The 20,238-nt window shown below is 53.1% G+C and overlaps 1 protein-coding gene across 1 annotated transcript; it reads left to right on the plus strand.

The window, feature by feature from the left end:
- The first annotated feature begins 379 nt into the window (after positions 1 to 379).
- PARM1 (prostate androgen-regulated mucin-like protein 1) lies at positions 380 to 12,123 on the plus strand. Its single transcript, XM_068153821.1, has 4 exons — positions 380 to 482; positions 9,606 to 10,289; positions 11,015 to 11,093; positions 11,830 to 12,123. Exons 1-4 carry the CDS (start codon positions 434 to 436, stop codon positions 11,912 to 11,914), a joined length of 897 nt encoding a protein of 298 aa, XP_068009922.1. The 5' UTR covers positions 380 to 433; the 3' UTR covers positions 11,915 to 12,123.
- Positions 12,124 to 20,238: the final 8,115 nt, after the last annotated feature.

The raw sequence follows: 20,238 nt of genomic DNA on the forward strand, positions 1-20,238 counted from the left end.
AGAAGTGACAGTGCCACTGGGCACCCTGGGAACCCACCCAATGCCACCAGCTGGGACAAGAGCTCCCCATGCCTGGTCCTCACGGCCGATGTGCCGCTCTTGGGGCTGGCTCCTGGTGCGATGCCCGGCAGCCAGTACCAGTACTGGGTGCCCAGTACCTCATCCCAGAGCAGAGTGCTGGGTGCCACCTGTCAATCCCAGTATGGACTGCTCAGTGACCTTTGTCCAGCTCCTGATACCCACTGCTGATGCCCTGCAGCCGCTGCCCCGTCTGGTGCCCGGTACCGGCAGGTGCCGCTGTGCGCCGGGAGCTAGCAGGGGGCGGCGGCGGGGGCCGGACCGGGGCGGCGGCGACGGGCGGGCAGGGAGCGGGGCCGGGTTGTCGGGCTGTCTGTCCATCCCTCCCACCGCGGCTGCCAGCCCCGCCGGCACCATGGGCTGCTGCTGCCGCCTCCTCCTCGCCCTCCTCCTCCTCCCGGCAGGTAAGTGCCCGCCGCCGCACCGGAGCTGGGGGCACCGGGCTGGGGGGTACCGGACACCTCCGCTGCAGGGCTGGGGAATTACGGGGCTGGGGGGTACCGGCGACCCCCTTTGCGGGGCTGGGAGCGATGTGATAGGGACAGGGAGGAAGGCAGTCACCCCCTTGCCAAGGACAGCCCGGCGCCCAGATGCCTGAGGAAGGGCTTTTACTGGTTCCTACTGGTTCCCACTGGTCCCACTCATGTCCCTCCCCACCCCCTAACCACCACCCCACCCCCTCACAGGGCTGGGTGAGAGGGGCTTCATCCCTCGTTTTCCTCACCCCTTGCCCCGCAGAGGTCCCCAGTAGGCAGCATGCAGGAGGACAACTTCAGGGGACAACCAGCGTCTCCCCCCCAAGCCTTGCAGCCCTCTGCCCAGCATCTTCGCTGCTTTGAAGGAGATTTATCGCTCATCCTGGCCACGAGCAGAGAGGTTCCTGCACACCCTGCAGCTTTCCTCGCCCGGCTAAAGGCATCTCCCTTCCATCTGCCCCCCTCCCTCAGCTGTATCAGGCTCCCTCTTTGACAGGAACACCCGAAGTGACATCACTGAAGCCAGGCAGGGCAGACAGCTCAGTCAGTGCCCAGCTGGTGTGACAGGGAGCACTTTCAAATGACAGGTTTCCCCTTGCTCTGAGCTGGGCTTTGATAAACACCACCAGGCGCTGGCTGCTCAAGGCCATGACAAATGCTCTTGCATAACCGAGCGACAGGGATGTGGGCAAGAGGGACACGTTGGGCAGAGCTGGCACCGAGTCTCTGTGATGCCAGGGCATCAGGCTGGCTCAGGCTTGGAGCTCCCTGCAAAAGCCCCCCCCAGCCATCTCCCCAAAGCAGCAGCTAGGGAGGCTATGCCTGCAGGAGGTCCGGCACCCTGGACAACATCACCTTGTGGGAGACCTTCCCCTGTGAGGTGACCTCACTGCTGCAAGGGGAGGGAGGGAGGGAGGGAGGGATCCTTCTCCTTGTGAAGGGGAGTTTGCCAGTGAGCTCTTGGTTCTCTACCTTCCCAGCAAATGCATTTGAGGATTCACAGATTGCATTGGGTTGGAAGGGGACCCTCAAAGGTCATCTTGTCCAAACCCCCTGCAGTCAGCAGGGACACCTCCAATCAGAGCAGATTGCCCTGGGCCACACTGAGTGTGATCTTGAATGTGTCTGGGGACAGGGCCTCAAACACCTCCCTGGGCAGCTGCATCCCTGGGATGAATCTATATTTTGCTCCACAAGGATGCCAGGAATGCAGTTCACCTCCTTCACCATCTTCTGCCTGGCCACCCATTCGAAAGTGACCAACCTCTGCTGGGAGCCAGCCCACAGCCACTTGGGGGTTGGGAGGCGGGCTTTTCCCAGCACTCAGGTCAAACCCAAAGCTGTTCCCACGACCATCCCTCTCTGAAGCACCAAGGCCAGCGAGGCTTGGCAGAGGAGCAGGGAAAAATTTCCCTGGAGTACAGTCCTGTGCCTCTCAGACTGCTCCCAAACACCCCCAAGGCCCAAAAATCTTTCTGTCCCCATAGAAATAATACTTAAAAATACATTTATCAAGCCATGAGAAAGCAAAAGGAATGATTTAAACATGCTCCAAGCTCATTCTTCAGGACTTAGTGGTAGCAAGGACGTCACTGCCTAGGAGGAAAACACAGCTGGGCTTTGCCTGGCCACATAATTAAATAAGAGCATCTTGCATGAGGAAGTTTTTATCCTGTTATTACTCCTTCTCTGGATGCAAATCCAAACCTGCTCTGCTTTCCTGACATGCCCAACCCCATACAAGTGGTTGGTGCACCCCCAAGCCCTCTTCCCCCTTCAGCAATTCACCCTGCCAGCAGCTGAAGTGTTTGAAAGGACCTGCAAGAGGCAGGTTTTTGCTTGAGAGGCTTTGGGTGCTTCTACAAGATGCTTCTGGGGAGGAGAAAAGCTGCTTGGGGGGGGGGGTGGGGTGTCAGAGCCTGGCACCATCAGCTGCTTTGAGCTGCCATGGAGAAGAAGCTCTGAGCACTCCTGGCTTCACTCCACCATATGTGAGCTGAAGGGCAGGGGAGATGGGGACTTCTTCATCCCCTCACCCAGGCCAAATGAGCAACAGCTTCAGCCTCTAATACCAGAGATGCTAAAAAAATCCTGTGCTGAACCCAATTGCTTCCCCTCCTGGGGAAGGCTAGGATGGAAGGGATGCATCTCAAAAGCTGCTCCTAGAAGCAGCAATTAGCAGCTGGACAGAAGTAGTTAGCTGCTGGGTTGTCACTTGGGCTGAGCTGCTCTCTTTGCAGCACTTCTGGCTGGCTCCAGAGCCATCTCCAGGATGGGAAAGTGAATCGTGAGGGGTCTGTTTGAAACCTGTAACATGAAACATCTGGAAGCATTTTGTGTTGAAATCAAGCAAAAAAATCATTTCAGGAAGAGTTGGTGCTGTCAACTGCTGCTCTTAACGAGGGCAAAGCTCACTCCAACAGGGCTAAAGCCACCAGGTGAGGTGGCAGCCTGCCAATGTACCCCAAGGAGGTCACAGGGCCCTGCCAGCCAGGGGTTCTCCAGGAACATGGAGGCTTTCCACCACTGATCTTGATCAGGCACCTCTGGCTGCAGCCCAGTAGCCACATGTTGCTTTGTCATTCAGGAGAAAGACCTCTAAGAACTTCTCTTCACCTTCTTTTCTGCTCCAATTTCATTGTGGCTTCAGGACCAAGGGCTTCACGAGTTGATTGATGAAGCAGCACAGTGCTGGGGAGGGGAAACACCATGTTCTCTTCACATGAAGGGCTACCCAGTCCTGCAGCTGCTGTGAAGGGTGGGTTTGCTGGGGAACCCACAGCCCTTGCTGCTGACTTTGGATATCAGGGCAGATGGGTGCCTGAGGAGGACCTGGACCTGCCTCAGGCGAGGAAGGAACTGCTCACAAGGACTATGTAGCATGTAGGCAACCATCTTTATTTCATTTTTAGCTGGGAAGAGCAGAGACAGCAGGATGGTGAAGCTGTCTGCCTGGTTCCTCAGGAGCTTACAACAGCTTTCCTCAGAGTCTGAAAAAGGTGTAAGAGCAAGTCAGGCCCCTGTGTTAGCTCCTTCCTCCTATGCAATAGCCTGGAGAAGAGCAGCTGCTGCTCCCAAGCCAGGCCATGACCCACCAGCTAGTGAAGATCTCACTTGGAGCCCCTTCTTGCAAGGTTGATGTGCTGGAGTTTGCCCTTACATTTTGCAGAGACAGCTAACTGAGATGTTGGTACAAGTCATAGATCCAAGGAGGTGGCCACTGATGGGTTTGCTCAGCAGCAGCTCCTCAGCATCCTCAAAGAGGGCTGCCAAGGGACATCACCAGAGTGCCCTGGCTAGCAGCATCTTTGGGACAGCTTCTTCCCCAGGGATGGGGCCTCTGGATGGTGAGGGACATGTGGAGATATCATGCTGATTTCCATTGTGTAGCTGTTTCTCTTAGCTATGGAAAATCTCATGCTTTGGAGCAATTAGACCTAAACCACTTAATGACCATGCAGCAGAAGAAAAGTAATCATGCAGGAAGCCAGCTCAGCTCACCACTAAATCAGAGCAACTGCAGATTCATCTGACCTGGTGGCCTTGACTTCTTCCTTCAGCTTTGTCTTTTACCTTGATGATGCTGATGATGCTTCTTGGCTGTCCCACTTGGGCTCTTCCTCCTCCTGCATCTGGTTTTATACCACCACAACCTGATGTTGAGAGGTGATGCAGCAGGAGCTGAGCAGGCACTAAAGAAGCAGCATATCATCCAGGGCTGCTCCTGCTAGTGTTAGAGGTCACCAACACACACCTGCAGTGCTGGAGCTTTGCTAGAGACCTGGAGAGCCACCATGCTGGCCCTAGTTTATTAATTGAAGCTCAGCAGCAGCCAGAGGTGGCCAAGATTTACGATTTCACAGTGCCTAACCAGCTGAGTGCTGCCTCTGGGAGAGCATGGAAAGTTTGCTGGGTCTGAGAGAGAGCTTAGCTCCTGCAGAGCTACTTCCAAATATTCCTATCACCCTTATTTCTTTGGGACAAGGAGGTAGGGCTCTGCAACAGTGGCTTAGGAGAATAGAAACACAGGTTCAAAGTGTTTGCATGCTCCTGTTCTTTCTCTCAGATCAGTGCAGAGCTTAGTCAGACCCCCGTTGACTGCAGATGGACCTCTCTAACAAGGGGAGGAAAATGATCACCACCAAAGACCAAATCACATGGTGGCAGAGAAGGTGAGGCAAGCCCCAGTGCTGAATAGCTTGGAGGACAAGTTGAGCCCAAAGCCAAACCCAGCTTTGTTCAGTTTCAGCCCCCACGAGGAGACCTGTAGCCATTTACAGCCAGATGGTAACAGTTCTACAGCTGTGAAGGAATTGCTGTTCCTTCCATGAAAGCTACACCTGAGCATGAGCAAGGGGGGAAGGCACCTGCAGAAACCCAGCACAAGAGATGGGAATCCCCAGCCACAGAAACCAAAAGCAAGCCAATGAGGTCACAAACAGGAAGCTCTTGGCCTGTATTTAAAGAGGAATTGTTTTATTGCTCTGCATCACTCCCCTGGTTGTAAGCCACCACGTGCTGCAGGGTCAGAGAGGTCAGGGCTACTCTGTCATTGTGACTCGGTGAGAAGCAGCAGAATGCAGGACCTGCAGAAGGTCAGAGAAGGTTGTGCACCACCAAACACATCACCCAGAGTGAGCCAACCAACTTACCTTACACCTGAGGGTCCAGTTGCTCCTCTAAATAAAGCTAAAAGAAGAACTCATCCCAGGGTAGATGTTTCCCCTCACCAGTACCACCACCCACAACCAATCGTCCATGGTGGTTTTCCCACACCCTTAGCAATGTTACACAGACAGGACACAGCTCCAGCCACCAGCTGGAGTTCCCAGCTGTGCTAACAGCCTCTGATCACCCCCACATGCCTCACTAGGAACCCATGTACCCACTGGGCTAAGACCAAGAGCTCTATCAAGCTCAGCAATGGTGGTTGTACAGTGGAGGACTTTTGGACCTGTGTTGTGAGTGGGTTGACTCTAACTTAGTCTTCTTTTGTCTGTGGTGATGTTCTGATGCTTCTTCTGATTGTTTCTTGTGTTGACCCTAGAACTTCATGTGTCCTCTTGTCTTAAGCAGAGGGTGGGGCTGTGCCAGCATCCTTCTTTGTCTGTTCTGGATGGGTATGGTGGGTATCCAGTGAGGTTACTGTGGACTTCAGCTTCAGTATGGTCTTGGTCCTATGCTTATGGTGGTTTCTGTCCCAGAAGAAGCTGCTGAGCTAGCCTGGAAAGCAGTGCCCAACCTCACTGCTCTTGGGCACCCCAATGCTGTGGGTGCCCAACAGACCTGTTAGTTGCAGTAGCTTCTTCTTATGGTGTTATAAATCTTGATCAGAAAGGCTGGGCAGATTCCTTGAGTGAGTGCAGGCAGGAGAGGCTGCTGGGAGGGAGAAGAAATCATATTAATGCTGCAGAAACTCATTATCTCTGGGACTTTGGCTGCCAGAGGAGCACCATCTACTGCAGCTGGGGTTCTGGGTGCCTTGGTTAATTCAGACTGAGAGCAGGCATGTGTTGTGTTGATGAGGTCATGTGGACCTTCTGGTAGTTACATCAGATGTGATGAGTCACGAAGAGAAGCTTGTTAAAAGCTCCATCTCTGCCTTATCAGTGGATGTTTGTTTGCTGTGGCATAGCTGCTCCATCTGATGTCATTCACTGAGGCTGGAGATGTTCTCTTGTCTTTTTTTTTAATGCTGCTTTTCAGCTGGCAGCACAATTTCAAAGCTTGCTGTGATTGCTTCTGGAGTGCCTGAGAGAGACACTGCTGGAGAGGCTGCCAGCCCAGCTCAGGCAGCTGCTTCCCAAGCACAGCACAGGAAGCTTCCAGCTTCTGCCAGGCTGAGACCTCCACTTTTGTGTGGCTTACAGAAGCCAAGAGAAGAGCATGCAGAGAAGAGAGTGAGGTAATCCAGCAGGTGGATGGTTCATTCCTTAGGGGGGCAGGTCAGTAGGGTTAATAATCCCCAAGGACAAGATATTTGAGTGATAGGAGTTAGGTTTTTCTCCTCTTGGCTCTTTGCCATGCTCCTAGGCAAGACAAAAGGACCTCTCAAAGCTGATGTGGGGCTGTGAAGTGTGACAGTGCTGCTTTCTGAGGCAGTTACCTTGTCCTGGCAGTCCCCTGCCTGCCCCTGAGCCAGATTCCAGCGGGGTGGTCAACTGCCTTAAGTGCATTAGATGAGCAAATTCCTCCTGGCTGAGCTATGCTTGGCATCCTTTGACAGTGAATGTCCTTCAGTCCCTCTGAAAACCTCTGCTTGAGGGGATTTTTAGCCTTTGAAGTCATGTGGCCCTAAAGAAGTTTCATGGTGGTGGTTTTGTCCCTTGCCTCCATGCTCTGCTCTGGCCCAGCTCACACCTGCAGCTCCTACAGACCAGGTGTTGGAGAAACAAGGGAACCCCCACCTTGGCTTTTCTGTTCCTTTTCAGATGTGTTGGTAGAGGACTGGGCTTGCAGACAAGCTGGGTGCTCCTCTGGCTGCCCAGCTGCCTAGGGGCAGGCTTGTCCATGAGCTGGGTGCAGAGAACATGAGGGTCCATCAGCCAAGGGGTTCCTCAGCCAGCTCCTTTCTGCCCCTTTACCTTGCCCCACTTGAGCAGCAGCCTGCATTGCCTCTGGGTCCCAGCTGGGCTTTTCTGGCAGTGCAAAAGACTGTGAGAGCTGGACCCTGGAGCGTTTGCTGGGTTCCAGACAACCTGCTGGAGATGATGGCTTGGGGGAAGAAGAGGGCTGGCAAAGGCAGAGATTAATGCAGCACTAACGAACTGGAAGCCAAAGCCTGGCTGGCAACCGCCATGCAGGAGCAGGAGATGAGGACAAGCAGGGCTGAGCTGAGCAGTGTGCTGCCTTCAGCCATGCTTGCTCCCCTGGGAGATGGCCCTGTGACTTGTGACCTGCTTGGCTGGGCGTGCTCAGCCAACGGCCAGGGATTGTCCCTGCAGCCAGCTTCGGCTCACCCTCTGCACGTATACCCCTTGGATCTTAGCAGAAACTCCCTGACTCACCCTGGCCAGCAGCACTGCCAGCTTTCTGAGGTCCCCATCGGTTTGCCTCCAAAGTTCAAGCAGATCCTGCGGGCTCAGGAGGCATCAGAGTGCCTTGGTGACAGCAGGAATTTTGCAGGAGCCTGGGGTGCTTGGGAAAACTGGGCAGGAGGGGGTGGGATGCCCGGGTGCTGTCCTGCTGCTGTGCTTGGGCTGGGAGCTGAGCCAGGTGGTAACCAGACTCCAGCTTGTCATCCATCTCCTCTCCCTTATCCTAAGGTCTACCAGCCTTGTGCCTCAACAGAACCAGAGCCCGAGGAAGCTGAAAGCTCAGAGGCATCTCCCAAGTGCCTGTCCCTGGGAGAAGAGCACCTATGGCCTCAAGCCCAGCTCCCAGACCTTTCTGCTTGGGAAGCAGGAGTATCTTGGCTGGACTTGATGATCTCAAAGGTCGCTCCCAACCACAAGAATTCTATGATTGCCAGAAAAAAAAACCCACCAGTGGGGTTAAATATGCCAGGGCCTCGTGCTCCTGCCTGCCACGGGCTCTAGCAGAAGCCATGCCCTAGAGCTGGCTTTAAATCCTTGGCCAAGGGTATGCTTGAGGTTTCTAGGCAGAAGATGCCTCCATGAGAGGTGTGATACACACACACAGTGCTGCAGTGAGCTGGAAGCTCTTGGCTGAGATGTCCCTTCTGCTGTCCTCCTCCACAGAGGGTGTGCAGGTTGAGTGAAGCTGTATGAGCCTCCTGCAGCCTTCTCTTTGCGCTGATGGCTGCAAACACCCAAACCCATGGCACAGTCCCTGCTCACTGGGGCTGCAGCCTGCCATCTCTATGCTCTAATTGTTTCCCTCTCTTCTTCAGCATGAGATGCTGACTGTGCCCTGGAATGCTCTCCTGGGAGCTTAGCAGTGAGGAACTCCATGTTGCACAGCCCCTGCTCCCAATCCAGAGTCCTTCCCACACACCACTGTCTCTTGGTGCAGCTCTGTGTGCAGTAGGAGTTGCATGGTGGGCCAGCAGCATCTCCATCCCATCTACAACACCTCTAGTGCAAGCTGGGTCCTTCCTTGTTGTCTTGGGCGTCACCTGCATGGGTGGCTTTGCAGTTTGACTTGGTGGGGGGACACAGAGCAGATTTGGCTGTGGTGGTTGGCAGCATCTCCTTGGGGGTGGGGGTAGCTTGGTGATGGGGAGGAGACCCTTATGTACCCACCAGCAATGCTCAGCCATGAATGATCTGCAAGCTCCTGCTCACAAAGAGCTACCATGAGAGTTGTCTGTGCTGCTGTTTCTCATTTATACAAGATGTAAGCTTCTGTCTCTAGACCCTGTTTGGCCTCAGGGTTCCCACAAAAATCAATCTTTTGGTGTTTTTTATCCTTCGAGCTCCTAAATAGTTCATTGAGGCTTGTTGACACCAGAGCAAGTTCTTGCTTTTCCCAGTGCTGGACTTGGGATGCCCTGGGAATGTAAATAAGTGAATACCTGGGAGTGAAAATCCCTCCTGATGTCAGCACAATCTTCTTAGCTTAACCATGCTGGTGGAGCTTCTGGGGCTGGCCCAGTGCTGAGTTTAGCCCTACAGAGTAGAAAAGGGGGTGGGGGGTAAAAAAGCCCCAGGAGTCTGCTGGTGGGGACAGGGGAAAAAATGACTCATCTTGATGCTAAGGAAGGGAGACAAATGAATGAATGCACAAGGAAATGGGGGGAGAGGAGAAAGGAGTGTTTTGTGTTGTCACTGCCAGCTGCAGGGTGGCTGCTGCTGGGGAGGAGCTCACTGCTCTGCTGGGAGGAGGTGCTGGGAAGACGGAGGAGCTGCTTGGGGGATCTCAGTCTTAGAGGAAAATGGTGCTGACACATGGTGGGGCAACTGGTCTGGTTTAAAGCTCACCCTCAGCTATGCAGAGGCTTCCCAGCTCTTTGTTTTTTAGGTGGCTCTCAGCATTTTAAAACCTACAAACTTCCTTCTAGCTTCATTCCCAATCTCTTCAGTGTTCATGCAAAGCCCAGGCTGCCCCAAGGATTTTCCTGTGGTTAATACTTCTTTGTCTCACTCCCAGGGCTGGGTGATGACTCTGCAGCACTGCCACTTGCCCCCACCAGCCCTCCCTTCTCCTCTGAGGGGATTCTAGAGGTCCCAGTCTTCAAGGATGCTGCTGTCTCCACACCAGTTCCTGGCCAGCCCTTGCTGCCTATGCCCACAGAATCTGCTGAAGATGGGATGTCCTCTGGGCCAGTGGAGGGGGCTAACCACAATGCCACCACCACAGCTGCACTGTCCCCCACTCCTGCCCCTGTGAGCTCCATCACCACAGCAGACAGCCCATCTGTAGCCTCCAACCCCAACTTGGTGCCATCAAACTCGGAGACAGCCCCAGAGCTTTGGACAGCAAACACTGCCAGCCTGACAAGGGACACAACAGAGCTCGGGGCAGCTTCCAGCCTCCCAGGTATACCTGCATCAGCCTCCTCCTCCCTGCCCACCACTGACCTGTACTCATCCCCTGGGACATTCTTGTCCCCAACACCTGTGCTCATGAACCCCAGCACCACCCAGACACCAGCACTGACCAAGGATGTTCCTCCTGTGGAGACAATGGCCATGGCATCAAGCCTGGCCACAGAGCCAAAGTCCCCCCCAGTGACTGTGATGAGCCCCACTGCAGCTGAAGCCACAGCCAACAGCAAAACCACCCTGTCCACTGGAGTCATCATGGAAGAGGTCCCACGGGCCTTGAGCACAGGTGAGCACCCCCACTCCCCATATGCAGGTATAATGTCAGCCTAAAGGTGCTTAGATAAGAGGGGCAGACCCCCAGCCTCACCCCCAAAATGGAAAGGAAGAAATGGTCAACCTCTGGGAGCACCACTCAGCAAAAGCTGAGCTCTCCTTGAGGAGCCTATGGCATCTGCTCCAGCAGTGGAGACAAGGAGCTGTAGGTACCACACCTCTGTTGCTTGGAGATGTGAATGAAAACCTCAGGCACAACTGTGAGTTGAAACACTGAAGGGTGTAAGGGAGCAGGTACCTGGCCAGTGGGTGCAGCCTGGCTTAGGAAGATGTAGGTTTTTGTTCTCCCTCCTGGAGACCTCACTAAGCTGACACTAGCTTTCACTCATCCTCTTCTGCAAGCTCAAATGGCTTAAAGTGCTTCATAAGGTCAGGAAATGGAAGGTTCTGGAGCATCTTCTAGCATTAGCTCACCACTAAACACTGGCTGGTGCTGATGCTCCCATCAAGGTGTGAGTCCATGGCCATCAAGCAAAGCCCAGATGTTTCTTGTCCCAAAGCCACCTGTGAAAACAGAGGGATGTCCAGCATCCTTCACAGGAGCTTTGGGGAGCAGTGAGGGAGTGTTGCCCTCCACCAGAGGTGACTAGTAAAGGTGTATTGGGAGCATCTGGGGTGTGGGGTGGGTGCTCTGGGGCTGGGAGCTGAGCACTGCCCTTTCTGATGGACCCTCCACAGGCAGCGTCGTGGCCATAACCGTGACAGTCATCGTGGTCGTGGTGCTGGTTTTTGGAGCAGCAGCATACCTCAAGATCAGGTGAGGCTCTTTTGGGGTGCTTGCCTGGTGGGATGCTTGAGCTGTGGACCCCCACCCCGAGGTTGAAGCCCCTCTTAGGTGTTACTCAAGGGCAAAGCCCTGGGGTGATGCTGTGCCCACGGCCAGCAGAGTGCCGGGCAGCCCCTTGCCCCAGCACGGCTGCATTTCCCACCACATCTGTATGGAAGAAGCTGGTTGCTGGTTTTCTTCCTCACTTTTAGAGGAGCCTCCCTCAGCTGCTGGAGATGCTGCTCAGCACAGTCATAACCAGTAATTATCCCCAGGGCAAGCTGCTGCCACGGGGGCTCACCATAGCTTAGACAATGAACAGCAGCACTGAAGCAGCTGGAATGAGGCTTTGCTGCCAGCTGAGACCAGCAAAGGTCTTTTTAATTCCCCAGGATGTTCCAGTCTGGTTCACTGGGGGCAAAATCCTACCTGGGCTTATTTTGTGTCCTGGTACTGCCTTGTGGTAGTTTTAGGCTGTACCTTTTAAAATGTTCCACGGATCTTGAACAGAAAGTGGCAGAGTGTAACTAAATCACTATTGGGTGTAAAAAGGGAAACAGTGAGAATGCTGGGGGGGAGTTTTCAGCCCACCACATTCCTGCTAAAATACCCCAAAGCTTGACTTAGTGAGGACTTGCATGCTTTCCTTTGTTGGTCACCCTAGAGTAGAATTAACTCACAAACCACTCCAACTGGTGACACTGCCTGGTTTGCTTTCCCCTGGCAGGCACTCCTCCTACGGCAGGCTTCTGGATGACCACGACTATGGCTCCTGGGGCAACTACAACAACCCTCTTTATGATGACTCCTAGCAGGGACAATGAGAAAAAAAATAATCAAATCCTTAATTTATAAGTGCTTCTGCAGCAGAGCATCCACTGGTGAGGAGATGCCTGGGCACCAAGCCGCTGCTGAGGGCTGGGGTGTGGTGGGTCCAGCAGATGACAGGCAACTGGAGGGTGGGTGGGAGTGTGGCACCCACAATAAACTTGAATTTTGGCCTTTGCGTAGGAAACTGGTTCCCAGGACATGCTGGCTGCTTGCTTTGTAGGCAAGGCAAGCCAAATTCCACAGGGGGAAGGGATGGGGGAGGCAAAGGGAGAGGATGGAAGGTCAGCCGGCATCATGGCTTCCTTGGAAAGGCTGCTGCTCCATGGCTTGGGGTGTGGGGCAGGGGAACACATGGGGGTTGGTGAGCCAGAGACAGCAGTGGACAGGGGTCTCCTGTCTCACAGAATTGCTTTGGTTGGAAAAGACCTTTAAGAGGGACTCAAACTGTAAGCCTAACACTGCCAGGTCATCGCTAAGCCATGTCCCTCAGCACCACATCTGCACGGCTTTGAAGTCCCTCCAGGGGTGGAGACACCACCACTGCCCTGGGCAGCCTGGGCCAAGGCTTAACAACCATTTTGGTGAGGAAGGTTTTCTTAATATCCAACCTAAACCTCCCCTGGTGCAGCTTGAGGCCGTTTCCTCCTGCCATACTGCTTGTTCCTTGGGAAAAAGAGACTGACCCAAACCTGGCTCAAACCTCCTCCATGGAGTTGTAGAGAGCCAGAAGGTCTCTCCTCAGCCTCCTCCTCTACATTCCCTTGCTTGACCACTTCTGCCTCCAGCTAAACCCCTTGTCAACGAAAAGCAGATCTTCAGCCTGATAACTAAATCAGCACTAAATGATGCTTGAAGGGTTTGGGGCATCCCAGTAAGCCCCCAGAACTGGTCACTGTCACCCTGGAGGTTGTAGCCCCTCAGCAAGATGGTGACGTGACTGAGTCCCTGGAGGAAGCACCCTTGTGCAGGTAGGGATCGGAGAATCAGGCAATGGAACAGGCTGCCAAGGAGGTGGAGGAGTCCCCATCCCTGGAGGGCTTCAAGAAACCTGTGGCCATGGCACTTGGGGGCATGGTTTATTGGCCATGGTGGGGTTGGCTTGATGGTTGGACTGGATGATCTCAGAGGTCTTTTCCAACTCACACAATTCTATGATTCTCTGATTTGCAGCATTTGCTGTCCTTGCTCTTAATTACAGACTGTTTTATTGTGTGGTGAGGCTCACCAGGGTGTCCTCTGGGACAACTCTTTGCTGGAGCCCTGGAGCCAGCAGGGTACTTGTGGCTATAGGTGTGTGGCAGAGGGGCAACCAAGAAGCAGCCACCATTCCCTATGGGATGCAAACAGATCAGGCAGGAGAGGCTGGAGCTGCCACCTGACCTGAAACACAGGCATTGGTTTGCTTCAGGTTAATCTGCTGGGGAACAGGCTCTGCATTTTGCCTTGGCTGCTGAATGAAGCATCCTGGGGAACATCAAAGCTTGGGGATTTTGCATGATTGCTTCCTGCAACCGATGCATCATCTCCTAATTTTCATCAAGTGAGTGTAATAAACGCAGCTGGCACCATAACAGCACCTGAGAAGGTCAGAAGGAAGGAGGACATCTCCTCCAGCTCCACTTCCCAAAAGGAAATGCAATCCTTCTGCTTTTTCCTCTTCCATCCTGGTCTTTTAGCTTATTCAGCAGCCTGGCCTTTCACCTCCTTTATTATAGTTGTGTTGGGTGGGGGGCTGAAACCTGGCTCAAGTCTCACCTGGCTCAAGTAAGACTTCAGTGTGGAGTTTGGTAGAACTAAGCTGTGGAGACCAAGCTGTTCCTCACCCTCATTGAGTTCAAGTGGGGTAGAAACAAAGAACAAAGCAGCTTTGGGGTGGTAATGCTTGGATTTGATGATCTTAAAGGTCTTTTCCATCCAAAATGATTCTATGAACAGTTGCTGCACATTCAGCCACAGTCAGCCTGAGAAACTGTTTGGGCTGGGAGGATGTGTGGGTGAGATTTATGACAGGACAATGTAAAGCCCAGAGCATCTCCAGGTCTCCACTGAGCTCTATCCCAGCCTGTCTGCCCAGAAGCATGCAGTCCAGTTCAGCTACCTCCTGGATTTAGGGACTTCAGGAATACCAGAAGATGGGAGGAAGCTGTGCAGGCAGCTCTGACAGGGGGTAGAGGAAGCTGAGGCTGGGAGTGCACCAAAGGGCTTTCCAGGGTGTCCACACCACACTTTGTACTTCATTTATTCCTCACACATCCTCCCTGAGCCATGCAGGGTGTGTTTATGTCTCCAGCACCCTGTGCCAGCCAGGTCCCAGGCACAGGACAGCCTGAAAAACAACAGCTGCAGCTGCCAAGTGGAAAAAGCTCTTTGTGAACAGGTTGCACAGAGATGTGCTGGAGGCCCCCTCCCTGGAGACATTCAAGGTCAAGCTCGATGAGGCCCTGAGCAACCTGATCTAGTCGATGTCCCTGCTGACTGCAGGGGGGCGGGCATTGGACCAGATGACCTTTGATGGTGCCTTCCAACCCAATTATTTCTTGGATTCTAGGGTTCTGTGGTGGGGGGTAATGCTCTCAAAGGGAGGATGCCTGTGCTGAAGGTGATGGCTGCAAACACCCCTTTCATCTTCCCACCTCAGACCCTCCAGTTTTCATGAACCCAGGGATTTCTGTCCTCCCACACTACCGTGGCAGGAGCTCTCTACCACCAGCTTGGTTTGTTTACAAAAAAGCAACTCCCCCATTTTTTCCCAAAGGCTTCCCATCTCCCTTCCCTCCCCCTCCCTCCTCCCCTTGCCTTGCTTTGGCTCAGTTTCATCTCAGAGAGATTTTATTTATATAGAGAAAATAGTTGACATAGCTGAGTGCAGAACATCTCCTTCCACAGCCTTTTGGGCAGCAAGAGTCTGGCACCAGCACAGCAGATGACTCCTCTCCAGGTCTCCTACCTTGGCCCCACCAGAGAGCTGGGAAGCTGCTTCCATCACCATTTCTAGGCTCCCTCTGGCCTCCCTAATCGTGTTTTTGTTTTACTCCCTTGGCACTATGCTAATAGCTCATCAACATCTAAGTGGCATCTTCTCTGCCTCTTGGTGGAAGTAAAGGAGCAAGCTGAAGCCATCACCTTGGATTTGCACTGCCTGTTCCTGCAGCTCCAGCCTCCCACAGGTGATTTCCCACCCAAAACCCAACAAAGTTTGCAGAGTGAGGACCAGACCTCACCAGATCTGTTTCCATAGCCTGTTTAGGCACCCACTGCTGGATTGTTGTCATCTTCAGGTGCCAGTTCCTATCCAAAAGTCATTTTTCAAGCAACAAGGAAGCTGCCTCCTTCTCTCTCTTGTGGTTCACAACTACCTCCAATAAAAGCAGTGACCTCCAGCACATCCAGTTTATCTTCCTGGAAGCTACAGAGAGATCTTTTTTGGTTTGAGTTTTACTCTTTTATTTATCAGCCCAGAGCAGCTTCAGGTGCCCAACACAAGCTAAGACCCAAATGGGGAAGTCTTCTGCTCTCCCTCACCCCAGCACACCCAGGGCAGGGTGGAGGTTTGAGCTTTGGCAAGCAAACAGCAGCTCTGCTTGGGTCAAAGGGCACAACTGACAGCAATTAGCTTCTGGTGGGCCTTCACCCTTGAGTGAGCAACCTCCTAAGGGCATGCTGGAGCTCACCCACTGTCCTGCCACCTCCACTGCACCCAAAGGCCACTTTGACTTTTGCTACAAAGAGCCAGGAGCTCCAAGTGTTTAAATTCTTACTTTATTTTGCCAACAAAGCTACCTGCAAGTACAACCACAAACACAGGTGCTGAAGGCCCAACCATTTCTCACTGGGCTTCAGCTGATCCATGATTCCACACACTTAGGAAGGTTTGGGTTTTTTTTTCCATAGAGCCCCTAGACTTCTTCCACCCAGCTGTATTACACAGCCCTGGACTTGCAACTCCATCAGCCCCAAGGGATTCCTGTCCTCAAAAGCTGTAGGAGATGAGCAAGAGGGGGAAAGTGGGAAAGGCAGCACCACAAGGTCCCTCTGAGGCTCTCCTCCAGCTTCTGTCACCCAGACCAGGGCCAACTCCTTGCAAAAGATTCAGGAATCAGTTCAGGTGTCAGAGAGCAACTATTTGATGACCTTGTAAAGTGACAAGTTACAAGTCCCAGGTACAAACTTCCCTCCAGCTCCATCTGGGACCATCCAGGAGAAAAAGAGAAGGAAATCACCCCAGCATGGAGGTTCTGGCACAGCCCTGAGCTGAGGCAGCCCTGCCTGGAGCTGCAGGGACAGATGCTCTGCGAGCCCTCTGAGTTATAAATAGCAGGATGTGAGGAACCTCTCCCTAATTGTGTTCCTTCCAGTTGGACAGAAAAAACCCAGATGGTGTCTCTGCAGCCAGGCATGGGCAAAACATCAGCCTCAGCCTCTCCAGTCTCCTTCTCTGCGGGCTTTTAAAACCCACCCAGATGCATTCCTGTGCAACCTGCTCTAGGTGATCCTGCTCTGGCAAGGGGCTTGGACTTGATATCTCCAGAGGTCCCTTCCAACCCCTACCATTCTGTGATTCTGCTGTGGGACAGGAGTTTTGAAATGTGCTCAAGCAAGGAGGAGCCTGAACAGCTTCACAGCAGGCTTTTCTCCTACCCAAGAGGTGAGGGCCAGCAGCAGAGCTCTCCCTGCTTTTCTCCAACCGCTCCTGGGGGTGCAGCTCAAAACCAGACGCTGAGCTTTGGGTTGAGTTTCACAGCCACTGCCACCAGAGGAGCATCCACCAGCTCTGGACTACCACTTCAGCACCCCAACAGCTCCAGCATGGCACCCAAACACCCAGCCCTGGGTGTGCAGCCAGCTGGAGAGGAGCCCACAGGAGGAACAGGCTGTAGGGGAGGTTCAATATGCAGCACCCCTATTTCCCCCACAAATGATGTTCTTGGACCCAAGGCCATCAGACCATGCTTACCTGCTCTCTGCCAGCAAGCCATGAACCACAGTCATCAAACCTATTCTTCCAGCCCAAACTTTGGGATAACCTTTCCCCACTGCTCCCAAGCCACTGCCCTGCACTTTCCTGCCGGGCTGGAAAGCTCAGCTGAGGCCCCCAGGTCCTGTCTCACTCCATTTGTTGGCTGAACAAGTTGCTCTCTCAAGTGCCACATACTTGGGCAGGCCCTGGCTTTATTAATAGCTCTGCTGACCTTGTTTGTGCCTGCAGCCCTCTGGCTGCTGGAACACCACATTTTTCCCACAAGGCAGTGACGATCCCCTCTGCTCCTGATTCCACCCCACACCAGCCAGCAAGGCTCCAGTTTGGGTGGCAGGAGGCAGCACCGAGGGGTAAGGGACACAAACCTGAATGCAGGAAACTTCATGTAAACATGAGGAGGAGCCTCTTTCTGTTGAGGGAGGTGGAGCCCTGGAACAGGCTGCCCAGAGAGGTGGTGGAATCTCCATCTCTGGAGACATCCCAAACCTGCCTGAATGCCATCCTGTGCAACTTGCTCTGGGTGAACCTGCTCAGGCAGGGGGATTTGACTCACTTTCCAGAGGTCCCTTCCAGCCCCCATCATTCTGTGAAACCTCACTGCCATGCCCTCCAGTGTTAAGGACAGTTTTGGTGGCCTGGCCACCACACTGCCTTCATCCCAGGACCATCAAACCCCTCTGTTCCCAAGCATCCTTCCTGCTGCTGACAGCACTCTGCTGCTTGGTCACATCCACACTCAGGGAGTACACAGCAGGATGGAGATGGGTGACACTGTGCCCACCCCAAGAGTGGAACCCCAAGGTCAGTGCCATGTCTCTCCCTTTGATGCCAGCCCACAGTGAGGATGGGAAGCAGTACCAGCTCTCCCTTTTAACAATCACAGGTCTGACTGCCCCATAGCCACAGAGAGGCTGAGCAGCCCCTGCTGCTCCATCCATGTAGAAGGGTCAGGATACAGGAGATCAACCTCCCCAGATGCTCCAAGCCATGGGACTGGAACGTGGCAATGAAAGCCACTTTGCACAGCAGCACTGCTCACACAAGGACTCTCTTCACCCTCCATGGGATAGAACAGCAAAGCTCAGTGCTGCACCTTCCAGCTTCCACAGCAGCTCCTTGCCCATTTTCTCTCCTCCATTTATCATCCTGAAAAATGATTTGTTTTTTTTTCCTGATGTGCCATGAGATTTCTTTCCCCAGCAAAGGGAGCTAAGGGCTTGGTGCCAAGCTGAATGCAGGATACAGCAGTTCAGCTGTGGCATCAGGTTCCCCAGCTGTCCCTCTCCCACTGTGCAGGGGTAAACACCAAAAGCAGGAGAACAAAAGGCTAAAACCAGCTGGATCCCACCTCCAAGATCATTTTCCTTCTCAACCCAAAGCAAAAACAGTCCAGCTGAGGAAGGAGCTGCTCTTCCAAAGCTCAGCTCAACTAAAGGCTTTCTCTTAGCCTCCTCTTGTGGTTGGAATGCAAAGAGGAAAATTTCCAGCTGCGATGCAATCAGCTTATTTAGCATCAGATCTGTGTGGTTGTGGCCTGCACCAGGAGAGTTTTACAATTAGCAGGACAATCAAAGCCTACTTTGGCTCCTGCGTGTGCCAAAGCTGGCTGCCCAGCTGCACCATGGCCTTATTTATTGGCTGAATGAACTGACAGGACTTCTGCAGGGGGGAAAAAAACAACAGAGAACCTCCCCCATACTCACAGCACAAAGAGGAAACAATTTGCTGGTAATGAGCAGAAGGTTCTGGAAGTGATAGCTGAAAGAGACAACAAATTCCACCTCCCCTCTGGTGAGGCACAAACCTGTGTTGTCCTCCTGTGCTCCTCAACAGTGATGCTCACCACCCATACATCTTCAGCATGAATTCACCCACCCCTCCAGGAGCTGTCCCCACTTGCCCTTGCAAGGCCATGACCCCAGCAGCAGCCCTGGACTAAGCTCTCTCTTCAGACATTTATTTCATCCAGTTAATGAGCAAGTTGCTGCATCTGCTTCTCCCCAGCAGCTGCTGGCAGGGACAATTTGCCTGCTCCAGGTTTTTAATTAAGGCTGGATTGATGGTTGAAGAGGTTCACCTCCTGCAAGGCCACCATCATCACCAGCCTTCAGGCTCTCATGGCACCAGTGCTTCTCTTGGTTCTTCCTGGCAGGCCTTTTGCTTCCCTGAGGAAGGACCTGGTGGGATAACACCATCCTTGCCCAAAGGCTTACCAGTACAGGCAGGCACTGGGGTGGTGATGCAGCCCCCAGTTAGGGTGGGCAAGCCCACCACATCCAACAGCCATCTACACTTGTACTGGAGCTCAGGAGCAGGGTGGTGGGGGCAGGTTTGGGATGGGAGAGCAGAGACATTGGCTGAGACATGATTTCTTCCTGCTCACTGGGATGGCTCAAGCTGCTCTGGTTTCACTTTTCACAGCACTTCCTCTCCAGCTTGTCCATCGCAGTGAAGGAGCAAGGAGACCCACGAGGAGTCTGGCTCAGACCGGTCACACTCTGGAAATAAGTTGCCCAGAGTGGTTGTGGATGCTCCCTCCCTGGAGGTGTTCAGGGCCAGATTAGATGAGGCCTTGAGCAACCTGCTTTAGCAGAAGCTGTCCCTGTCTGTGGCAGGGAGGTTGGCGTAGGCGATCTCTGAGGTCCCTCCTAACCCAAGCACCTGCCCAGCTCATCCCAGCCTCAAGAACCCAGTCTGGGACCATTTCTCACCATGCTGTGCCAAGATACCACAGAAGTAAAGCAATACAGAGCAGTATTTTCCTCAGAGAGACTCAGGGGTGACACATCCAGACATCTAACCTCATTTTCCAGCACTGATTCACTTAAAGCTCAGGTAGGAGGTTCCAGAATAGATGTGTAAGAGCAGAGCACATCACACATGATGTCATCTGTTTAATAGAGACATTATTTGACATTTATTTAGAGCAGAAGTGGTGCTTCAGAAAGAGATACTCCAGTAGAGGCAGGCCACAATGACAAGATTATTGAGTCCTGGCATTTCACACATGAAAGGGGCACTGCCAGATTAAGAACAAAAACGCTGCTTTCTGGTAGAAAGAGTAATTGGGCTTTTGGAAATACGTAGTTTATGTCATGTTCTGAAACTCTTGGAGGTGAGTAACTTTCTGCATTAGTTAAACTGTGAGACTCCTCAGCCAGGACATTCCATGAAGGTTTGAAGGTTTGTTGGTTCTTCAAAGCACAGCTCCACTCAGAATTCTTCCCATGAAATCAGGTAATAGATATATTAAAACCCCCAACCTATAGAAAATTGGTCCCTATACCCCTGTGTTACTTTAGCAAACATCTCAGGCTCAGCCCCATG

This window comes from Melanerpes formicivorus, unplaced genomic scaffold, assembly GCF_026170545.1.
Source record: "Melanerpes formicivorus ecotype bairdi unplaced genomic scaffold, bMelFor1.0.p_v2 SCAF_27, whole genome shotgun sequence".
NCBI lineage: Eukaryota > Metazoa > Chordata > Aves > Piciformes > Picidae > Melanerpes > Melanerpes formicivorus.

Bases quoted from the DNA above. Each gene is read 5' to 3' on its own strand.
- PARM1 (XM_068153821.1), top strand. From the start codon at position 434: ATGGGCTGCTGCTGCCGCCTCCTCCTCGCCCTCCTCCTCCTCCCGGCA. The intron at 483-9,605 runs GTAAGTGCCCGC...TCTCACTCCCAG, and splicing joins CCTCCTCCTCCTCCCGGCAG to GGCTGGGTGATGACTCTGCA. The intron at 11,094-11,829 runs GTGAGGCTCTTT...TTCCCCTGGCAG, and splicing joins GCAGCATACCTCAAGATCAG to GCACTCCTCCTACGGCAGGC.